General features: G+C 44.8%; 1 protein-coding gene across 1 annotated transcript; it reads left to right on the top strand.

Annotated features, from left to right (window-relative positions):
- Positions 1 to 6,929: 6,929 nt before the first annotated feature.
- LOC101870300 (prostate stem cell antigen-like) lies at positions 6,930 to 11,445 on the top strand. The gene is made up of 3 exons (XM_034065665.1): positions 6,930 to 7,194; positions 9,011 to 9,115; positions 11,014 to 11,445. The coding sequence occupies exons 1-3, from the start codon at positions 7,143 to 7,145 to the stop codon at positions 11,229 to 11,231; spliced, it is 375 nt and encodes a 124-aa protein (XP_033921556.1). The 5' UTR covers positions 6,930 to 7,142; the 3' UTR covers positions 11,232 to 11,445.
- The last annotated feature ends 12,683 nt before the right edge of the window (positions 11,446 to 24,128 follow it).

Genomic DNA, 24,128 nt, shown 5'->3' with positions numbered 1-24,128 from the left:
GGTTTGAGTCACACCAGATGAAACTGTTCCTTTTTTATCCCTTTATGTGTGCATTTACTGTTGTGAATCTGACAAAACACGACCAAACGTAGTGGCCAATTCAGGGCTGAGTATCCAAGCTCCTACTGAAGTCAATAGAGATTTAGCCAACAAATGGAGCTGGGGTGGAGAGGCAATTTGTCCAACCAAATTCAAGTGTCAGCTTTAGGAAAATCATAGAATCACTGAATGGTTTGGGTTAGAAAGGACCTTAAGATAATACAGTTCCAACCCCCTGCCATGGGCAGAGACACCTCACAATAGACCGTGTTATCCAAGGCTCTGTCCAACCTGGCCTTAAACACTGCCAGGGATGGAGCATTCACCACTTCTCTGGGCACCCTGTGCCAGTGCCTCAGCACTCTAATAGTAAAGAACTTCCTTATCTCCAACCTGAACTTCGCTGTTTCAGTCTGAACCCATCACCCCTTGTCCTATCACTACAGACCCTGATGAAGAGCTCCTCTCTGGCAACCTTGTTTCTGGACAACACTCCAAGCTCTCCTGACCAAATCTCCCCTGAGCATAAAGAGTGATCTAGGTGGTATGGACAGATACAATACCCCAATTGAAGCAGATGAGCTCATCATTAGAGGCTGGTATGGTGGGAAACTCAGAGAACCACTGAATCAGAGTGTAAGACAGATAAAAACTGGCATTTTGAGGCTACACCAAAGGAAACTTTGAGGATACAGCAAGGAAACGATGAAGTAATGAATTTTTGTTTCAAATCTGTATTGATTACTTTTGCCACTTAGATGTTGTTAGGATGTGAGGGCAATGCTTGGAGTTAGAAACAATTTCATGCCACTCTCGCTGCTTGCTAAAGAGCCTCCCAGCCAGTACTTATGTAGTATATAAAGCCAGAATAAAGCTTTCTCCTTAAGGCCATTCTTATACAACATATTTAGCAAAACCACTTCTCTTTTCATAGCAACTCCAAGAAACTGTGGGTTGATTCTCCAAATCGATTTTCCAGCTAAACAGTTAAAACAGGAGGAAATGACAGATATTAATCAAAATTCATATTATCTCTCGTGGTTTGTAGCACTCATCTTCTGCTGTCCTAAGCACTGGAGCACTTGATAAAGCAGCCAGGAAAAAAAACCCACTTTTTTAATGAAACAGTTTTCTCTGAGAATTTGCTAATTCATCAAAATCAAATCACTTCACACCATTACATCTCTCTGGCCCAATTAGTTTAGAATTCGTTAACACAAAGTGGAACAATTAGAAGAAGGACGAAGACAAGAACAATCTGAATTCCAGGATCTGTGGCTACAGCATCTGCTCAGTCAAAAGCAAAGGAATTAAAAGGACTGATCCTGTATCACCTGCATCTTAACTGCTTGTTCTAAGCAATGGAGACTGGCTGTTCCAGATTGATCTTTACCTGGGTTTGATTGCAAAATCCATCCTAGACTTCAAATAGCTTTATTATTTCTGCAGGTTTCTTTGTCAACAAAATGGTATTTTTCCAACTTAGAAAAATCTATGTCAACAAATTCACAACCAAGAGCCCTAACAAATATGTTCCCTCAAGAAACTAATTTCCCCATATGTAAGACCATGAGGTAAGCTCCTGTGCCAAAGTCTCTTCCCAAAGCTGCGTTAAAGTGGGGTAAAAGCAATACCACTCATGAATTCTGGCCTTCAAATGGGGAGAAGAACAGAAAAGGGGAGTTGGTGACCTTTGGAAGAAGAGAAGCTGCTTGGGGACCTCAGAGCAGCTTCCAGTGTCTGAAGGGGGCTACAAGGATGCTGGAGAGGGACTCTTCATCAGGGACTGTAATGATAGGTCAAGGCGTGATGGGTTCAGACTGAAACAGGGGAAGTTCAGGTTAGAGATAAGGAAGAAGTTCTTTATTGTGAGGGTGCTGAGGCGCTGGCACAGGTTGCCCAGAGAAGTGGAAAATGCCCCGTCCCTGGCAATGTTCAAGGCTGGGCTGGACAGAGCCTTGGGTTACATGGTCTAAAGTGGCATATCCCTGCCTATGTCAGGGGGTTTGTAACTGGGTGATTTTAAGGTCCTTTCCAACTGAAACCACTCTATGATTCTATATTGCTCTGTTGGATGATCTCAGGAAATCATGTTTTTTGCCTGTATTTCAATCTACCTTCTACTACATCTGTCCACAGGAAACTGCAACGCCTGGTATGCGAGGGGGTAAGAAAGTGCTTTGTGAGGGCAGAGAGAGCACAGAGCCGCTTTGTGCTCAGAGCACAGGCTACTCTCCCCACACTTCCCCCCATCTCCAAAGCGTGGGCATAGGAAAATGCACTCCTTTCTTCCTGCAAACAACTCGGAGATGCGCGAGGCATCACCAGCAGAAGCTGGCAGGGATCCCACCCCCCGAGTCTTTTACAACCAAAAGAGCTCAGCAATTAGCAAAATAACACACAAAAAATGTCAAATGCATTTTTGATGCTCTGAAAGTTGCTGAGATTTGAAGCAAACTGCGCTGCTCCCACACACCCAGAGGTCTTCGCACCAGCAACGTGGCAACAGCACCATCGTATGGGGATCGACAACCACTACAGACCTCAGAACCTTTTCCATCTCTGCTCCTCAGACAAGATTAGCACCATGGTAAGATTCATTTTCAGCCATACATGGATTTCATGGCTTCCAGTACGAACGTGAGTGATGTGAAGGTGAAATCCTTCTCCAAGGCTGCTCAGGCTAGCTTGGGGAATCTCAAATGGGAATAGCCGGATGTTTGGGTCTGTGTCTGGGCTCTTGTAGACATAGTCAAGGTCAAACAGGCTTTTTGATTATGAAACCTTTATAATGCTCGCTGGTTGTACAGATCTCAGAATACGTCACTTATGATGCAGGAGTCATGAGCTCTATTTGTTATTAGAGGCAGACGAGGTACAAAGATGGGAAGGCACATGCCAAAGGTCCCTCAGCTGCCTGGTGACATTGAGCCCTTCCTGCCTTTGCTCAAGGTTCTCCTCTTAATGATAGCTCTGGCCACCACTGCTGGACTCGGGAAGATGTCTCAGTCAGCCTAGCCTTGTCTCCGTGTGGTCTGAAGCTTACTTGAATAGCAAACTTAGGTGTAAAGCCTTGCAGAGTGGGCTGGACCATGACATGAAATAGTGTTAAGCGTCTACAGATCCAGAAACTGGAACCTATCTCTGCTGGCAGTGAAGAACATCCCTGGAGCTATAGGAATCCTGTTTTCTTCTGCCTGATCAGCATCACAGAATCATGGAAACATAGAATCACAGAATGGTTTGGGTTGCAAAGGACCTGAAGATAATCTAAGGTCATTCCAATCTCCTGCCATGGGCAGAGACACCTCATGATAGACCATGTTGCCCAAGGCTCTGTCCAACTTGGCCTTGAACACTGTCAGGGATGGAGCATTTACCACTCTTTTGGGCACCCTGTGCCAGTGCCTCAGCACCCTCACAGTAAAGAACTTCTTTCTTATATCTAACATGAACTTCCCTGCTTCAGTTTGAACTCATTGCCCCTTGTCCAATCACTCCAGTCCCTGATGAAGAGCCCCTCTCTGGCATCCTTATAAATCCCCTTCAGACACTGGAAGATGCTATCATCTGTTCATCCTAAGGCATGTGTGCAGGAGAGTGGAAAACAGCTGGAAGCTTGCTGAGAAATACTTTAGGTTGAAATAGGGGATATACTGTGTTGTTTTGTCCCAAGCAGAGCAATACCCCCCTGTAATCACACACAAGGTTAGAGCAGGGTGAATAGGACCAGCTACTCTTCTCCTATTGACTGCTCTGTATCCATCCATCTCTATGAACATCTGTATATCTACTCAGGTTGAAATCTATCTTTCTCCTTATCTATCTATCTGCCTGTTTATCACATGCCTTATTTCAGATCCATGCTTCCCTCCTCATAGACAAGTCTGTAATGCCATTTGCCTTACTGCCATCTAGTGATTCTGACTCATCCATTCCCCACCCATTCTCACTTGGGACAGTTCGATGCTGCTTGCTCTCCCAGGAAACATCTGTGCATCCATTAGAAATTCCCATTTCAATGCCTAAAACTGATCTCTAAAATCCCTGATCATACATCCCACATCCCCACAGCCTGAGTATATTTGTAGGCACCACTGCAGACAGTACCAGCATATTCAGTGCACACTTGCCACATTCCAGAGGTGGAAAAGTCAATAGGATTCCCACTGCAGCCCACTGCACCCTCCAAAGATGTACATCAGAATGCCCTGAAAAGGAGCTGCAAGCCACACTCATGCTGAGCAACGCAGTGACCTCTCTACAGGGTTGGACAACCTTGGATAGCAGCTCCTCTTGCTCTTGCATTTCATTCTGGCTTGAATTAAGGCATCCGAGAAGCTGTAACCCTTCTGAGGTTGGAGGCTATAGACTTTAAAGGATCCCTTGATGATCTGGCTCTTTTAGGGACTACAATTCATTGAGGAGCTTGGCTGAATGTGTGGAACTTCATCTTAGCTTGCACTTTGCTGGGGTCTGGGGTGGGTTTTCTTTCTCTTCTGCTCATAAAAGGCATCCCAACAAAAAGGTAGCCTGCAGTTGAGCTATTAATACATTATCCCTGACATCTTTCAGGCTTCCTTATAGCCTCTTCAAATAACCAAGCCAAACAGTTGCCAGAGCCCAGGAAACAAGAACAACTTTCTTTTGCCTTTGGAGATATTATCTCTCCAGATTTCCCAGGAACTGTTTCATCTACTGCTCTTGTCCTCGGATTTCCAGCTGATGCCGACCACTGTTAATGCATCCCTTCAATACAGGGGCACCATGCTCTGTACCATCATCCACTACTACTATCCCAGCCTGACACCAGACAGGTGAACCAGAATAGAGTGAATAATCATGTCCTTATTCCCTTCCTCCTCAACAGAAAGCTCCAGACCTGTATGTATCAGGAATCTGCATTGCCAACATGAAACAGCATTTAAAGGAGGGATTTGTAGACCTCCTTACATTCCCAAAGGAAATAGTTGAACTTTTGGATGCAGTTAGATGAACTGAAGGGTCTGTAACATCAGGATACTGTACACACACAACCCTTCAGACAGCTGCATGTTAATGGATGTGTAATAACTATAATGGGGCACGTTTGCCATCTTCAGGACTAGAGCAGGAACTGCACACAGAGGTTCGGAAAAGCAGTAAGAAGCAGCGATTTATGTAAGGATATAGGAACCACTGGCTTCTCACACAGCCTCAGGCTGCAGGACTGGGGCATGGACAGGCTTTTAGCTGTGTGCATCTCTTTCATGGCACCAGGAGTCCTGGTCTTTGCCAGAAGCCAAGATGCTGTCAGAGGAAGAATAAGAATAAATAACAGTACTAGGAGAGTTTGGCTTGCAGCAAGTCAAAGGATGAAAAGAGCATTCCCTATTGCTTATTCCTTCTGTTAGGTTATTTGAAAGAAGAAATGTTTAATTCAAGGCTGGGTGACAAGGTTATGCTTTCCTCTTGGCCCTATTCTTCCTATAGCACAAGGAACCAGTTCCCACAGGGATAATTATAAGGCATTAAAGAAGAAAACCAGCCTTAAATATCTCTGAATACGAAAAACAGAGTTTGAGAACATACTGTCACTTGCAGCACTGTGTGCAGTTGTGGTGTCCTCAACATCAGAAGGACATGGAGCTGTTGGAGCAAGTCCAGAAGAGGCCACGAGGATGAGCAGGGGCTGGAGCACCTCCTGTATGGACCCAGGCTGAGAACATTGGGGCTGTTGAGCCTGGAGAAGAGAAGCTGAGTGGAGACCTCAGAGCAGCTTCCAGTGTCTGAAGGAGGCTACAAGGATGCTGGAGAGGGACTCTTCATCAGGGACTGTAGTGATAGGACAAGGGGTGATGGGTTCAGAGTGAAACAGGGGAAGTCCAGGTTAAATCTAAGGCAGAAGTTCTTTACTGTGAGGATGCTGAGGTGCTGCACAGGGTGCCCAGAGAAGCTGTGGCTGCTCCATCCCTGTCAGTGTTCAAAGGGAGACAAGATAGAGCTTTGGACAACTTGGTCTAATGTGAGGTGTCCCTGCACATGTCAGGGGGTTGGAACGGGATGAACTTCAGGTCCTTTCCAACCCAAACCATTCTATGATTTTATGCCAGAGCACCTTCCTTTCAATTTGTAGAAGTGCCTGATGTCTTAAGAGCCAAACTGCCTGAGAACAAAAGTTCCTGAAGGCTGTTACTGCAAAGCACCAAGATCCTGAGGTTCTAGAAAAGCCATAAGTGACAAACAACAGCAATCTGAGCTGTGTTTTGAGAAGCAGTCAAAGGATGGGATGGGAGAGGTCTCTAATCAACCCACGAAAGCAAACATTTGCACTTCAGTGTGGAATGTGGCTGAGATGCCTCTCATCCTTGATGAGAAGTGGCATTGCTTTGACAAGCATGAGTTGTTTTCAGTACATGTTGATATGAATTTAAGTGTCAAAACCATACCAAACCTATGCTAGGCAGGTTGGGAGACAAAGGGAAGCATGCCACAGGAGGGATGGGGCAGAGAAAAACACCAAACAAAGCCATCAAAAAGCCCTTTGGTTTCAATACACAGAAAGAATTTAATTGCCCATTGTCTTTAGATAGACTACACACAATACATACAAATAAATGCAAATGAACACCTCAACACCTGGACGGCAATGTGCCCACATACCTTGCTGCCACATGCCAGGAGGGTCACAGAGACACTCCAACATGCAGATAAAGAGCTAGAAGTGTTTATTAGAAAGACATTTTGTCCTTGATTTAAACACAATAGCTCCACTCAGGGTAGCAATGGGGGTGGAGAGGCTTGTTCACAGGGTGCAGCTCTGGAGAAACACATAAGGTCAGCCTTGTCCGAAAGAATTTGGGTGGTTTTTCAACACCCATGTGAGCACTTTCACAAGGGTAGGAGGAAAGGAATTGCTCTTAGCTCTGCAAGTTGTCAGATAGGAGAGGCACCTAGTCAAATACCACCAGAAACCAACCCCTCCCTTGGTCCAGTGAGCAACCTTATTCAGGTGCCTTCACAGAGGGTAACCTTCTGGGCATGCCTGATTGCTGCCTCTTACAGTATATAAACTGCCCCTCGAGGAACCAACCCATATTTGGCACCAAAGAGGCTATTCCAGAATGAAGGCTTTACTGGTCCTCCTGCTGGGAGCAGCCCTGTGCTTGGAATCAGGTAAGACAGCATGGACAATCTGCCTGTGTCCCCCCTAGAAGGAGGAGAAAAGACCTGCCATGGGGTTTGGCAGTGAAGAAAGAAGTGCCAGTGCAGTTATCCTATGAAGATGTTTGCATTTTGATGGGATAACCTGAGTGTTGCAGGGAAATAGGTATAGTCCCACCCTGGTGATAATGTGATCCTAATGCAGCTTCTAGGAAAGATAAATCCTCTACAGATCCAAATGTAATTGAAAGCAAGACTATTAAAGCCAGACCATATAGTGGGGATTAAGTGGGGTGGGAGGATTCCTTTTCTTGTTCCCAGGCTATTAAATAACCTACAACATTTCTGCACAGGTAAGTTTGCTCCAACTTGGGTTTTGACTCTTCCTTTCAAAACTGGCCTTTGACACTGCACAGATTGTCAGAATCTTAATGGGACAGAAGAAGGGAGAATGCCGGAGTGTGCTGGTTAATAAAACAGGATGGGCAGGTTTGATGCTGTCAGGTTTCTCCAGCCTCACTGGGAGAAAATGGTTTAGAAACAGCTTTTCCCTATTACCAGAGCAGCAAATACGAGCAGGAATTGTTTTCAGTCAGCAGAGGATGCTTAAGAAACAGGCTGAGAAGGGTCTTGTAAAGTCCTGGCCAGACCTTCTCCTTTTCCAGCTTCCATCAGAGTGCCCTGAAATTCAGCTTTCATTGCATTAAGTCACACAAATGTGAGGGCAGAGTGCAGCAAACTGGGTTTGGTTCCTTGCTTCTATGCTGCATCAGTCATTTGTACCAAAAAGGCTTAGACAGAGGGAGACCAAGTGCCACAAATCAGTTCTTGCTTCTTCTCTGAGTAACAGTGGGTTTTAAATAGAGCTTTTCTGTGCCCTGATAGAGTATATTAGGCATTAGGGTGTTGACTTAAGAGATTCATGATACCAGCCTGCTGGTCATGGGTTAAAGTACATATATATATATACATTAATTCTGGCACTTGCAAGGCTCCAATGATGCCCTGGGGCATGGGTAGGTAATAGGATCAGGTAATTGCACCACGCTTTCACTCCTCTGGGGACTATTTGCCACTAGGGCTGGACACTTGCAAGCTTCAATGCTTATCCTGCCTTTGCTTGATGCACATAACAGAATAGGAGATGCTAATGGGACTGACTTGCATCCCCCATAGTGTGGCATGTCCATGATGGGGTGGAAACATGTGGTGAGCTGGTTTTCATAAGGAGATGAAAGCATGTTTGCACTTTGCTTTCTAAGAGGGAGTGATGGAGGGGATGTGTCTGCTCCTCCTTCTCTTCCCTCTGGACTTTCCCTCTTTCATTCAATCTTAGGAATGCCTCAGCTAGGGCTCGCAAGCCCACCTGGCAAAGCACTAATGTCTATAGAGGCAGACCAATAATATCAACTTGTCCTTCTGGGGGATTCATCCCTTCATCCCAGCTCAGGGGGTGGGAATATCACAAAAAGCCTGCTCCAGACAGGAACTGAGTCAGGCATCCCAAGTATGGAGGAAGAAGCATTTGGGAAGCACTTGCTATTGACTGATGACACCAGTCAATGAGACCAGTTATCCAGCATCTTTTTGTACCCTCACTGCGCTGACTACAGTCTGAAAAATCTTCAGTTCTTGCAGATTTTGACTTATACCTCAAACAAATTTACTATTCTCACTGAAAATGGAACAAAACATTGTTTTCCCAGCAACAGAGGTGCTATGTTCCTTTGAGGACCCACGGGAATGGTCCTGTTTCCCAGTGCAAGTGCGAAGTTGGGCTCTCTGGAGAGTTTCAGGCAGATCTGTCTTATCTCTTGATCTCTTTCAGGTTCTTCTCTGCAGTGTTACAGCTGCACGTCACAGCTCAGCAACTCCAAATGCCAGACAAAAGTGGAATGCAAGGAGAACGAAGTGTGCAAGACGGATGTGATCAGTAAGGCAAAGCAGGGGTGGGCAATGTCTTGTTATCATGTTGGAGCCAAGCACGGTGCCAGCCTCAGGTGTCCAAGCCAGGTTCACCTAGTGTAGATATACAAGTTAGTGTTGGCCAACAAACATCAGTGTGCAGGAGGAAGAGAAAAAACCATCTGGAGAGAAAAGGTAATAAAAAAGCTTTCAGATGACTTTCATGTTAAGTATAAATGACAGAAGATGCCTATCACTCAGTGATAACTGATGACTTGCTGCTGATCATCACCAAATCCTCTCCCCATACTGACTATAACAGTGCGATTACAAAGTCATATTATCATGTGTATGTGTACCCCTTAAATTCATTACTGTTTGCCAATAGATCATGCTAAACACTGAACAGTATGGCCTGTACAATGTCAGTGCCTGGAACTAATCTCAGGAGGGTGCATTTGCATTTGACATTGCAAATACCTACTAATGTGCCTCACCTGTGCAAAATACCTTTTATTTCTATTTGCAATGCCAGAAATTATTTGCTTACAAGGGCAACAGATAAGCTGGAGCATAAATTCAAATGTGAGGGGCTGAGTCTGGTGAAACCTATTCATGAAGTTCAATGACAGAGCTGACTTTAAGTGAATTCAGAGAAAAGAGAGCTTTTCACCTAGACTCATGGACAGGCAGCTCTGAATGCAACTATCTGTGTGCCTCTGGGTACATTCCTTTAATAGGTTATGGTTTGATTCTCCCATTCTAGATTTGGTCCAGCTCTATGGTGACAGCCCAGTTGCTCTTAGAGCAACTGCGAGACAGTAAATGTAGTACCTCCAGTAGACATTGTTCTTGTTGGAATTAGGCAAACCCACAGCCATGCACTCATTTGCAACACATTGTAGAGCCCACTGGTGTTATACACTGAATTTGCTTGTATGAAAGACTTGGTACCCAGATTAGATTGTGCAAGATGAGGCGACCTCATGCAAACTGTAAACTGTTGCTAATCAGCAGTTACTGAGCATCAACCACAAACAGAAAACTTGACTTTGCCTCTCAGAATTAAATCAAACAATAACTTTATGACCTATGAAGTGGAGATAGCCATGTTTCATAGACCAATAGAATGGTTTGTGTCACAAGGGACCTTAAAGCTCATCCAGCTCCAACCCCTGCCATGGGCAGTGACACCTTCCATAGAGCAGGGTGCTCCAAGCCCCTGTATCCAACCTGGCCTTGAGCACTGCCAGGGATGGGGCAGCCACAGCTTCTCTGGGCACCCTGTGCCAGTGCCTCAGCACCCTCACAGGGAACAGCTTCTGCCTAAGAGCTCAACTCAGTCTCCCCTCTGGCAGGTTAAAGCCATTCCCCCTTATCCTGTCCCTACAGGCCCTTGTCCCAAGCCCCTCTCCAGGTTTCCTGAAGCCCCTTTAGGCACTGGAGCTGCTCTCAGGTCTCCCCTTCAAGAGCCTTCTCTTGTCCAGGCTGACCCAGCCCAGCTCTCTCAGCCTGGCTCCATAGGGAGATTTCCATAACTTTCCTAGATGTTGAAGGGCACTGTGCAACCAACATGTAGAGGATATGAGTGAAAACTACCACACATGCTTGCTCCTCATCCATTAGAACTAGAATCCATAGCAAAGGTGTCAATGGCTGGTGCTGGATTAGAACCCCCGGAGAATTGTGCTGTGCAAAGCATTGCCTTAAGCAAACACTTCAGTATTGAAACCCTTCCTTTGCTGCTGACAAAGTGACACCCCAAAAGTGCAACCTGCTACACTGAAACACGCACCAGACTAGAAACACTCCTTTTATCTCCCAAGAAGTGAGCTCAGATAAGAACAGCATCTCATTATTCAGTTCCATAGGGCTTGGCTTGGCTGGCTTTGAGTCCTTGTAGTAATGGTCCCTCTTTCCTTCCAGGGGTCGTAGGGCTCGTCAACATCTTGAGCAAGGGCTGTGACTCAACCTGTGAACCATTTCATCAGGAATTCCACGTCGGCAACAGGAATATCTCCTGCTGCAGCAGCGACCTCTGCAATGTCAATGCAGCGGGAAGCGTGAGGAGCAACTATGGGATGGCAGCAGGGATGGCAGCCAGTGTGCTCTGGGTCTTCTTGAAGAGCAGAGGACTTCCATGAGCACAGGAAGTCTTGGAGCATCCTCTCTAATGTCAGGAATTGTAAGCAGGAGCAATGTGGTGTGTTGGGCACACAGCATCCTTGGAGCTGATGGCAGACCTCTGCCATATGATAGCTTTATTACTACAGTTGCATTGCTGTAGTGGCAACAGAGAAGACAATATGTGTGCCTGCTACCTGTGTAACACCTAAAATATACTTATTCCTGAATCAAGTGTGAGTGTGTTACCTGTATACCACTTAGTCATGTACTTCTGCACCCAGCATTGACTGCAGTGGGTGTGCTGCGTGTCTGGCTAATGCCCAGTCCTTATCATTGCTGTGTGGAGATGATGCTGAGAGGTGCCATGGCAAAGCAGAGTAGAGGTGCAATCATACACTCAATGCTTGAGGGGCTCTGGTTTATGACAACCTCTGGAGGGCATATACCCTAAGAAAAGCTGTGAAGGACAATTATATCTGAAGGAGAACTTAGAACCTAGAGAGCTGGTGACCTTGCACTTTGTTATCTACCATACAAGACAAAAGCAGTGCTCACTTTACCTGCTAGATGCACATACAGCCCTTCATTCACCTTCCCACAGCTGTAGTGTCCTTGGGATGGTGGGTATCACATTTAGGTACCTGGAGCACCATGATGGGCAATAACTATTGGAGTTAAATATAAAGGGTGTCCCCATGGTGTCCTGGTCAACCAGTTCTAATTCTGAGATTTCCATTCTCCATCCTGGCCATAAGTGGCATCCCTTGAAGGTCCCCATCTCCAAAAAGAAGATATTCAAGCTTTCTTCTCCAGGTTCCATCTTGATCCACTCCCTATGCCACAGCCTGGACACGGGTTCTACCACCAGGTTTGAAAGGCATTTATCTTAAAGATCCTGTGGGGCTGTGTCTCAGACCTGGGAGAGTGGAGAAAGTGAAGATCAGAGCTTGCATTTACATCTCTAGGTACCCTTATTGTGGTGAGCACACACCTATGGGCACACACACAATTCCACCCTACATGAGAGATGGGGAGGACTCAGGTGTGGAGAAAAGACAAAGGAAAACAAGAAGGGGGGAGCTAGGGAAAGGTGTGATGCTGACTGCTCCTGAGGTGCTGTCAGGACAGGTCTAGGAGTGCTGAAGAGTGAGACTGGTGTTTCCTGCAGATTCGTTGGGATAATGAGGATACCCACAGAGTCCTTTATTCCCTTCCTTATCATAGGAATTTCTCTTCTTCACCCACTGATCTTTCCCCTTTCCTGGGACTCCCTGCTGAAGCCAGAGTGGCTTTCTTTCTCTACTTGCCATATGTAGAAAATTTGGTTCACATCTGATAAAGGAGGGACTTAATGCAACCTCCAGCACTGATATCATTGTGCTTTGCCCACCTTTACTGATGTAATTAATGTGGCAACCATGCAAGCTTCAAATAAGTGAAAAACCATTTCCAGTGCTCTCGGATGCTGATACCACTTGCAAGGCAGACTCTGCAGTTTTAACATCTCTCCTATACAGTTATAGCCCCTCCATATACTTACAGATTCTAAATTACAGTTTGACTTCTCTACATAGTTTATTTTATGGATATGAACTTGGGTGCTCCCACCTTGCATTGGGAGATCCTGTACAGTGCTTGGAAAAGGCAGCAGAGAAAACACCATAGCAAGCTGCCTGAAAGAAGCTCTCAGATAAGATCTTCAAGCAACACACGTGTGAAGAGATCTGAAAAACAGGGTAGAAACCATTGCGGAGAAGGACACTGTGTTGTATGTGCTTCCATTTAATATACAACAAAAGAAGACAAGGCTGGTGTCCATCACAGTGTATATATATATCGCCCTGGGAGGGGGAGACAAGACTCATGGAGTCAGGGAGCTGTGAAGTCAGGACAACAACGGGTGGAGGACCAAAAGAGGAGGATGGTTGGCCAAGAGCCCCATTTTCCCTTCTTGTATTCTAAGAGCTATTTGAACTGCAAAGAATGTGCAATGTCATCTCGGTGACCCATAACCATGGCACAAGGGCCAGCATCACATTTTGGATTAAGTCAATGGGATGTCAGGAGATAATGACACTGTCTGCTATTGTGAAAGAGAATAGTACATAGATCTTTGGGATACAAGGCATTAATGAGCTGCTAATTGTAGGAAGGAGGGAAGGGGATTTCCCAAAGAAAAGTCCAGAATGAACCACCTTCCTCATAGGAGTCGAGTCTGGTTATTGGCAGGAGAATAACGGGACATGTGGGGTGATTTAATGTGGTTTTTGCCAATCTCTTGAGTCTAAGTCACTGTAAAGGGGGTTCATCCAGCTATACATCTCACAGATAGGATGTGTCCTGCATGGCTGACCAGCTCCATAACCTCTCTGGTCCAGGGGATCATCTTCTTGCACTATAAGAAGGTTTTTGACACATTATTGGCCTGTGTCCACTTCCTGAAACAATTTCCAGGCAGTCAGACATGTCCACATCCTTTCCCATCAAGCTATTTGGCTACAATGGCCCTTTCTGCTGAAAATGGGAGGTGTCAAAAGTCTTTAGCATGAATGGAGGCTCTTTACCTGTGTTATTATATCGACCCAACATGGCAATGATGTCTACTTGCTAGAGCACAATCTTTAGGAGTTGCTTGCTGAAGCCAAGAAGGGACTTCCCCATGCTCACAGAGCTGATGTCTAAACCCTTACAGGCTGAAAGGAGGATTCTTCCTCCCAGTTTCTGGAAGGAGTCCATGACTGACCTCTGAGTAATCATCCTCTGGATTTATCTAGAGATACATCCTCTCTATGGATGTACCTGGAGTTCTTGTGTGCAGTGCTGGAGGTGGGGAGGATTAGATAGTTTATAGAAGGTGGAACTCAGAGATGTCACGAATGGGATAGGCATAATAATATAATAATATTATATGTTTTATATCTTATATTTATTTATAATTTAGATGTATTATTTTATGTATATTATAATATTATATGTAATATGATATAATAATAATAATAAACAATATATAAGAACAGGGCAGGAAGCCCCTGCAGATGTGGTGTAACCAGTGGAGCTCACCGCTGCTTGATGGATACCCGTCATGGAACTGACAATAGCACAGAACCATGGTCTCCATCCAGGTCACAGATAACCAGCCTCAAAAAACAACCCTCTCAGTTCTGGGAAGGGTTAAGAGGTGACAAACTGGGGCAGATAAATGACTCACTTGGTCAGTACCTGGGCTGGGCCAGGGCAGGACCAGGAAGAGAACTGTTTTCCCAAGTGCTGCAACTGCACATTGACAGAAAGGCTGGCTTCCCCTCCTGCCTTGTAAACCCCTAACAAACACAAACAGGGCTTGTTCCCTCCTGCTGCTATCTGCACCCTGTGTTAGCAGTGTGCTCTGTTGGTACAGGTGACCAGGCATCACACAGCTATCTGAAGATGAAGGTTTATTTAATCTTAGGGGACTGAGGAAAAGGCTCAAGAGCTGTTTGCTGGGTGACACACAAGCACATCATTTCTTTGAAGAACAAGGCTGGGTTTTTTTGCCTAAACAAGTTGCTTCTTGACATTGCTGGTTCAGCAGTTTTATCAGCTCTTTTATCATTTCCACCCTTATCAAAAGACCTGAAATTGATGACAGGCTTTCTATACAACTCAATCCATCATTTACAAAAGAGATTCCTGTTCCTCCAGGAGCAAACTGAAGTTCAATTATCTAAATAATAAATAGCTGGACAATAAAGTGGGTGGTTTCTTTTTCTTAAGGGCCATAACTGCACTTCTCCAAAGGCTGCAGTTGCATTAAGAACTGAATGTGAAAATGTTATTCTCCAGTGATATTACCTCTTACAGATGGAAAACGTAAAGCAACTCTGATCTGGAATGACTGCTTTTGTATGAATTTTATAGTAGGAAACATTATAGACATAGGTTCACAGTTATAGAATCATAGAAACATGGAATGATTTCAGTTAGAAAGGACCTGAAGATGCCAGGGATGGGGCAGCCACAGCTTCTCTGGGCACCCTGTGCCAGTGCCTCACCACCCTCACAGTAAAGAACTTCTCCCATATCTCCAACCTGAGCTTCCCCTGTTTCAGTCTGAACCCATCACCCCTTGTCCTATCACTGCAGTCCCTGATGAAGAGTCCCTCTCCAGCATCCTTGTAGCCCCCTTCAGACACTGGAAGCTGCTCTGAGGTCTCCACGCAGCTTCTCTTCTCCAGGCTCAACAGCCCTAATGTTCTCAGCCTGTCTACATACAGGAGGTGCTGCAGCCCAATTAAAGAAAAGTGTTGATTATATTATTATTCTGATGCTGTATTTGCTACAGGTAATACTAGCGTCTTGTGTAATTAATACAGATAGTATTAATTACCTCTGTGGATAAGGATTAGGGCATACAATATTTCTTATGGCCCAGTAAAGTTGCAGCCAGTGATTGTGCCTGGCCTAAAAAGTGTCACCAAGATCACCAGAATTCAACCCAATTTGCTGGTTAAAAGCATTTGATCGCACATGGTTTAGTGTTTGGGTGACATGGTTTAGTGTGAGGTGTCCCTGCCCATGGCAGGGGGTTGGAACTGGATGATCTTAAGGTCCTTTCCAGCCCTAACTATTCTATGGTTCTATCGTTCTAAGTCTCTGGAGCAGAGAGCCTGGATTAGCATTTAAGGACCAACAGTTCCTTGCTGTGCTAGACATTCCCTTTGCAGCCTGAGGCAAGTTACACATCATCTCCATACCTCTGCCTTGTACAGATGTTATCAGATCCAAGACATCCAAAGATGTTCAGATTGTGACTTTATTGGGGTCAAAGGAGAGATCAGGCTAAAAGTAAGCTCCAACAGAGTCAGCTAGAGTAGCACAGCTGGGGAAGGATTACCCACCACCAACCCACCCTGCACTGCCACATTCCTGCTCTGCATTATGCACATGTTATTGTGCAATGGGGTTTTTTGTTGTGCAAACAGACCAGAGAGAGACTCTGCAGTTATCTCTGCTCTTTCAGCTGTTAAGCAACTGGACAGCCACTAAAAACACACATAAGACCTGCCTTTTGACTGCAGAGCATCCCTCAAGTAACTGTACTCATGCCAGGACAAGGCTGGCTGGACAAGGCTGATGTAGCTAAGTCCATCCCATCATATCTTGACTAATTACACTCCAATCCTTCCACTTGACAACTGTTTGGGGCAGAGATCTCCCTCTCTTGCTCATTTCTGACTTTACCTTGGTCTCTATTAGTGCCTTTCTAGACTAAATTACAAACCCAATGCTGTACCCATGACTGCTGTTTTGATGCTCTCTATCCATAGCTCCTGTCACAGCCCTGACCTCTTGCTGATACAGCTTCTCTGATTTCTCATCAACAAGCCCATATTTATGGTGGCATCACCATATGAAATCACCATCTCATTAAAACACCTCTTGTGATGTGTCTGTAACACAGTTTGTATATCTCAGCCATCCACACTGAAATATTCACTTCATGGGCATGTGTTCACTTACACACATGAATCACTTAGAGACACCATGAACAAGCTCTGGATCCTTTTCTGCTGGTGACCCTCCATGGCTGGGGTAGTTTGACTGCCTCCATACTCCTCCCCTGCCACAGAGATGATAGGTATAGGGCTGAGCCAGGAAAGGAGAATGTTTTGCTCCTTCCTCTCTTGTTGTTTTCATTAAAGATTCAGTCTTGCCTTGAGGGAATTTATGGAATGAGGACTTCACCCAGGGCAGGTGAGTGAAAGTGGAGAGATGGGCAGGGAGGGGATTTGTTTGCATCAAGGGTCACTACACACTGAGTAATTTGCAGGGACCCACACAGTTGCCTTCTGCCGAAACTAGTTGTGTTTTCTGACTGTATCTGCATTTGGTTGCATTCCTTTAAACTTGCTTTTTGTCATGTAGAAAGGGTAACGCTTTTTGTCTACTCTTATGGACAAATTTGAGAGAAGATTATGTGCTCTCTATCTGTAACAACCAATGCTTCTATATGGAACAGAAAGGCCTCGATTCTCCCCAAAACAGAATCATAGAATCAAAGACTAGTTTGGGTTGGAACGACCACTTCCAGCCCCCTGCCATGGGCAGGGATGCCTCACACTAGACCATGCCACCCAAGGCTCTGTTCAGACTAGCCTTGAACACTGGCAGGGATGGACCATTTACCACTTCTCTGGGCACCCTGTTCCAGTGCCTCAGCACCCTCACAGTAAAGAACTTCTTCCTTATCTCCAATGTGAACTTCCCCTGTTTCCCCTTTATCTCTTGTCCTTGCAGGTTGAAGGAGGTGATCCTGTCCTTCTACTCTTGTGAGACCCCTTCTGTAGCACTGTGTGCAGTTCTGGCGTCCTCAGCATAAAAAGGACATGGAGCTGTTGGAGCAAGTCCAGAGGAGGCCACAAGGATGAGCAGGGGCTGGAGCACCTCCTGTATGGAGCCAGGCTGAGAACATTGGGGCTGTTCAGCCTGGAGAAGAGAAGCTGCATGGAGACCTCAGAGCAGCTTCCAGTGTCTGAAGGGGTCTACAAGGATGCTGGAGAGGGACTCTTCATCAGGGACTGGAGTGATAGGACGAGCAGTAATTGGTTAAAGCTTAAAAAGCGAGAGATCAGGTTAGATATAAGGAAGAAGTTCTTTACTGTGAGGGTGCTGAGGCACTGGAATGTGTTGCCCAGAGAAGTGGTGAATGCTCCATCCCTGGCAGTGTTCAAGGCCAGGTTGGGCAGAGCCTTGGGTGACATGGTTTAGTGTGAGGTGTCCCTGCCCATGGCAGGGGGTTGGAAATGGATGATCTTAAGGTCCTTTCCAATCCAAACCATTCTATGATTCTATCACTATAATCCCTGATGAAGGGAAATACTGACTCTCAAGCAGAAACTGGGTGGTTTTTTGACACCTATTCAACTGTTGTAATTAAAAAGAGAGCGAGGTGTGGCTAAGGTTTCAAATAGTTGAGATGTGATAATTTGAATGCATCTGACCTATTCTGTTCCTCTTCATGGAAAACAAGATTTAGAAATATGAAAGAAGGTTAGACACAACTTCAGAATTTGACTATTCAAATTCAAAAGGGAACATTTAAAAGCAAACCATTAAGAAAACAACCATTTCTGCTCTTTCTCTTGCATGCCATTGAGGCAGAGAAAGGTAACCTTTTGACAAGCATCTAGAGCTCAAGTGCAGTCAGTGCTTCTGGACTGACTCCAGCTGCTTTGTGGTAAAATAGCAGAGCATTTCACAACAGCTCTCACACCCATGTACTATCAAAGATAGATGTTTCCCTGCCCTCCCTAATCCCATACAATTCATTTATCTTCTTCATTGGTTTCATAGAAAATACTCTGCTATCAGGTACCCTTCAAATGCAGCAGCTCTGCCCTGCTTCTCCTCATCCTCCCATGACAATGGAGGAAAGAAGCAGTTGCCTTTGCCATGGAGTTCCATGGATGTGATGTGATTGCTTCTGTTCTATGGGAAGCAAGGACACTTGTTGAGACTGAGGTCAGCTACAAGCATATCCATGTCCGAAGTGCAGCCCAAAACCTGGCTTTTGACACAAAGACAATGAAAGAGAACAATCCTGTCATAAAGAAATAGCCACCAAACCAAAGGTATTCATCTCAAAGACCAGGGGCATTCACAATCAATGGAAAATTGTCCCAAAAATACACTCTTACCATTCTGAGGGCAACATATGAGGCCCCAGCGTAAGATGTGTACATGTCTGAGTGAGTCCAGAGGAGGCCACAACAATGATCAGAGGGTTGGAGCACCTCTCCTATGGAGACAGGCTGAGAGAGCTGAGCTTGTTCAGCCTGGAGAAGGCTCCAGGAGAGCTTAAAGCAGCTTTAATACCATACAGGTTTGTGTCTGGAGGCTTGTCTTGTCTGTGGCTTCCCTTAATGTCTATGAGAGCTGAGGTCACCATGTGGCTTTTTGCACATTCACAATGGCTCTTTGGTTCAAAAACTCTTGGAAACAGGCAGAAAGGGCATATGTATGTATGTATGTATGTATGTATACAGTGTGACAGTTGAAGGAAAAGAGGTAAAGAATCAAGAAATGTTTAATTCACATGGATATCTATTTATTGAAGACTGAGGCTTTACTGACAAGCACACAAGTAGCTGCTGATAGAAGGTTAATCATAGGGCACAGCAGCTACCCCAGGAAGCTTGCCTAGCTACTATTAACTCTACAGTCTCATTTCTGCATAGGGCTAAATAGGAAGATGTTAAGTTTATGCTGAGAAACACCATGAATTCCTGCAGGGCTTTTGTTAGTGACATCCGTATCCATAAGAGTCAAGAATCCATTGACTCTTGGATTGCCAGAAGAAATTCAAATGTAGTCATTATCTGGGCCTTTGCCAAAACATGTTGTCCCCTTGTGATGCTCTTTTAACATTATTGTACATGTTTTGAGGCCCATTTAGTGATAAATCAAGCTCAACAGAAAAAGTCACCATACCACCCATTATACTACCTACTAGGATCCTGCTTAAGAAGCACTGGAGGTGGGATATACCCACATAAACCTCAGAAATGTAGGGTGGGTAGAGGATGAGAAAAGCATTTTCTGCAAAATACAAGTAACTTACTGCTTTTCTAACCTTTCAGGGATGAACCAGCAAGTTTCAGTCCCAGACATTATGGTTATGTTAGTAAATCACGTAGGTCAGTGGACACTTCTCGGCAATGGAGGTTAGTCATCCCTATTGTCACCAGCATGGGTTAGGCCCAGGGATCTCCCACATAATTCCTGGGGATGACAGAGGAGTTAACACAAAACCATTCCCAGGAGGCAGTTTGGATGCAACCATTCTGTCTTGGCAGAAGAGTCACAGGCCATTCCTTCTTAGTCAGCTTCAGTGCCAGAGGCTGGGCCTCTGCACCTCTAATGTTTTAGGTACTCTGCAATATCAGTTTTAAACAACATGCAGCTGAAATCTGAACCAAAAGACTGAAGAAGAGGATATTTGCAGAGATTGAAGATGTGTGTGTAAAATGTGGCATGATGCTGTCATTGAACCATGGGATTTCTGAAGCAGGAGATGGAAACAGCCATGGAGGGATGGTTAGTCTGGCCCAATGATGGGTGTAAAGCTCTGTTGCTGCAGCATCAATCTGCATAAGGTAATTGGTTTGTCACTAATTAATAACAGCTTCTAGATGCTGAGTATTGCCCAAAGAAGTGGTGAATGCCCCATCCCTGGCAGTGTTCAAGGCCAGGCTGGACAGAGCCTTGGGTGACATGGTCAAGTGTGAGGTGTCCCTGCCCATGGCAGGGGGTTGAAACTGAATCTTAAGGTCCTTTCCAACCCAAACCATTCTATGATTCCATGATTCTATGAAGGAAACCCTTCTTCCAAATGGACCCAGGAGTTCTCAGACTGATCTGCTCCCTCCCAGCCTAGATCTGTCCAAATCCTTGGTAATGTGCCTTCAGATAGTCACAACCTCAACCTGACTAAAGGTCTACAAGGTGACATTGCTGTTGCTTGCCCATGCAAGCTCCTCAGATCCAGAGCTACACATCTGTATTCTCCTTGCTCATGAGGCATAGTTAACATCCAGCTTGCTTATTTGCAAAGGTAGGCTTCCAAAGTTGAATGACTGTCATGATAAGGGAGGTTGGGGGCAGATGACATTGTAACCCCTTGTTTTCTAATAACCATAGTCTGCAGAGGGGTCTCATTCACAAAGACCTTTTATAGAGAGGAAAAAGGATGCAAAGAACAGAAATGTCCTAGAGTCTGGGATGGATGTTTGTTCCCCAGATGTGGAACAGTATGGAATTAATGATTAATGGGTGGAAAATTAACAAGTCCAAATGTCAGATTCTCTGACTCTCAGAGGAATGCTGGGCATGAGTATAAATTGGGAGAGGAGTGGCTGGAGAGGTGCCCTGCAGACAGGGATCTGGGAGTTCTGGTTGGCAGCAGGTTCAATAAGAGTCAACAATGTGCCCTGGCACAAGGGGACAAACCACATCCTGTGTACAACAAACACAGCAGTCAAAAGAGGAGATTATCTCACTTTATTTGGCGTTAATGTGGCCTCACCTTTAATGTTGTCTACAATTCTGGGTCCCCTAATTTAAGAAGGATTTTGTGCTTCTTGAATGTGTCAAGAGGAAGGCAATGAAGCTGATGGAAGGGCTGGAAGGCATGTGCTATGAGAAGCAGCTAAAGACTTTGGGTTTGTCTAGTTTGGAGAAGAGGAGGTTGATGGCAACCTCTTTGCTCCCTACAGCTTCCTGAGGAGGGGTAGAGGGAAGCGGTGATCTCTTCTCCCTTGGATCCAGTAATAGGACATATGGGATTGGTTCAAAGATGTTCAGACTCGGTATTAGGAAACATTTCTTTAACGAGAAGGTGGTCAAACGCTGGAACAGACTTCCTACAGAGGTGGTCAATGCCCATGTTTTTCAGCATTTGGACAATGCCCTTAATAATATGCTTTAACTTTTGGTCATCCCTGGATTGGTCAGGCAGTTGGACTAGATGGCTATTGTAGGTCCCTTCCAACTGAACTGTTCTGTCATATCCTATCACATCCCATCCTATCCTAGCCCATCCTACCCTATCCCATCCTACCCTATCCCATCCTACCCTATACTTTCCTATCCACTTGTCTTATCCTATCCTATCCTACCCCAATCTCATCCCATCCTATCATATCCTTTCCTATCCTATCCCATCCTATCCTATCGTATCCTATCCTAACCTAACCTATCCTACCTTATCCTTTCCCATCCCATCCTACCCTATCCCACCCTACTCTATCCTTTCCTAGCCTCTTATCCTATCCTATCCCATCTCATCCTATCCTATCCTACCTTATCCTATCTTAGCCTATCCTACCTTATCCTATCCTATCCTACCCTATCCTAACCCTATCCCATCCTAACCTACCCTATCCTATCCTATCCCATTGCATCCCAACCTATCCTATCCCATCCCATCCCATCCCATCCCATCCTATCCTATCCTATTCTGTTCTGCTCCATTCCATTTTTTTTCATTCCATTCTGTCATATTCTATGATACTGTATTCATATTCTATCCCATCCTACTCTACTATACTCTATTTTAGCATCTGGCTATTTTCCTGCACATATTTCATCACACTTTCTGGAAAGAATCCTAAAATGCAAAGGGTGGAGCAGAAAAAGAAGCAGAACTAAACAGGAAGCTAATCTCCAACACTATGGATACATCAAGGTAAATTCCCTGCTATCACCACCCTGGTGATTCACCATGAAATAAAAAACAGTGGACATCCTTGTGTGACAGAAATTGCATTGAAACATTTGCTTTCATGCTTCTGGCTTCAGTGTTTAAGATGTTGATGTAAAGAAGCCAAAGTCCTCAGGCTAAGGGAGAACATACAACTATCTTTTTCCTATTGAGTGGTGTGATAAGAAGTAGACACCATTGAAGGCAACCAAAGACCTAGGAAGCAAAGTGACAAACCAGATACTTTCTGAAGATGGTTGAAGCTGGGTTTTGTTGGTCTACCTCTCATAATGGGACATAGATCATTTCCACACAAGTATCTGGCAAGAACTCATCTTATATTTAGTCCAAACCAGCCTTTGCTTCTGTGTCTCCATGCCAGCTGCCCATCATAAATGTATCTAGCGTTGCTCTGACCTTGAATAACTCCCAGGCTGAAGATAAGCTTGGTACATACAAATAGACAAGTGAAGGACCTCTTTGGTTCAGCTTTTCTGTGATCTAGAGCCAGTTCATGATGCCTGGGTCACCCTTCTCTCCACTGAGCACAAAGTAATCAGTAACTACATCTAAGAGCACAAAGCAGCTCAACTCTAAGAATGACTTAGAAACAAAAGAAATACTCCTGGTTTACTTAAGTTTCTTCTGTCCCTTACCAAGTACATTACCTTGACAGTACAATGATCAATAGACCACACTCTGATCAAAGTCTTACAATCTAGCTTGTTCTTTTCCCCATATGTTAGTAGACTAATTAATTGCTTGGGCACACATTTGCAGCCCTGATTTGTCTCATGGCCACCCTCTTTCTTATCTCAGTTGCCTGCTGTTGGATATGTCTGTATTTGGGAATCTTTTCTCCTTCTAAGAAATCCCATCTCTTCTAGCCTGGTAATTTTTCCATTCTCATCTTCATCTTAGAGTTTTACATAGGGCTTCAGCTTCTTTGGGCACAGGTGATGAGAAATTCACATAGCGCTACAAGTGTGGTCTTGTTCATGCCTTGCACAATGACCTTAACCCTGCACTGTCTTCACTGACACAGCCCCCAATCATGACAGCTCTCTTCAGACTTCGTCACACATCTGATGTTTATTCAGTCTGTAATCAACCGATACTCGCATGCCTTTCATCTCTTCAATCATTTAGTGATGACCTCCCAGTTTACCGTGTAACTTACTTATTACAGTATATGATCTTATTAGGGTATGATTTGCACCCAAGCCACCTCATTGTTTACAATGCCCTGATCCTTCTTGGCACTGATGGTGCTTCCCAAATTTGTATCATCAGTACATTTTATTAATGCCTTCTTATTTTGCATCTTTCAAGGTCTTTACGTAAGGTATTAAACGAGTATTCTAAGACCAATTCCTGCACCACTGACAACGAATAGGCTCATATCATCCTTCCAACAAAACAAATTCAACCCTTCCGCTTCCAATCCTTTGAAAAGTTTTCACCCAGCTTATATTGACTTAATTTCCATCCATGTCATACTATAGAATCATAGAATCATAGAATCAGAATAGTTAGTGTTGTAAAGGACCTTAAGATCATTTAGTTCAAAACCCCCTGCCATGCCCAGGGATACCTCACACTAGACCATGTCACCCAAGGCTCTGTGCAACCTGGCCTTGAACATTGCCAGGGATGGAGCATTCACAACTTCCCT

The sequence above is a fragment of the Melopsittacus undulatus genome, chromosome 1, assembly GCF_012275295.1.
Source record: "Melopsittacus undulatus isolate bMelUnd1 chromosome 1, bMelUnd1.mat.Z, whole genome shotgun sequence".
NCBI lineage: Eukaryota > Metazoa > Chordata > Aves > Psittaciformes > Psittaculidae > Melopsittacus > Melopsittacus undulatus.
Note: the sequence above shows the minus strand (reverse complement) of the source record. Positions and strands in the feature narration are given on the sequence as shown.

What these genes read in the sequence shown, in the direction of transcription:
- LOC101870300 (XM_034065665.1), top strand. Translation starts at nt 7,143, where the DNA reads ATGAAGGCTTTACTGGTCCTCCTGCTGGGAGCAGCCCTGTGCTTGGAA. An exon ending in AGCCCTGTGCTTGGAATCAG is followed by an intron (nt 7,195 to 9,010) that starts GTAAGACAGCAT and finishes GATCTCTTTCAG; the next exon opens with GTTCTTCTCTGCAGTGTTAC. An exon ending in GTGCAAGACGGATGTGATCA is followed by an intron (nt 9,116 to 11,013) that starts GTAAGGCAAAGC and finishes CTTTCCTTCCAG; the next exon opens with GGGTCGTAGGGCTCGTCAAC.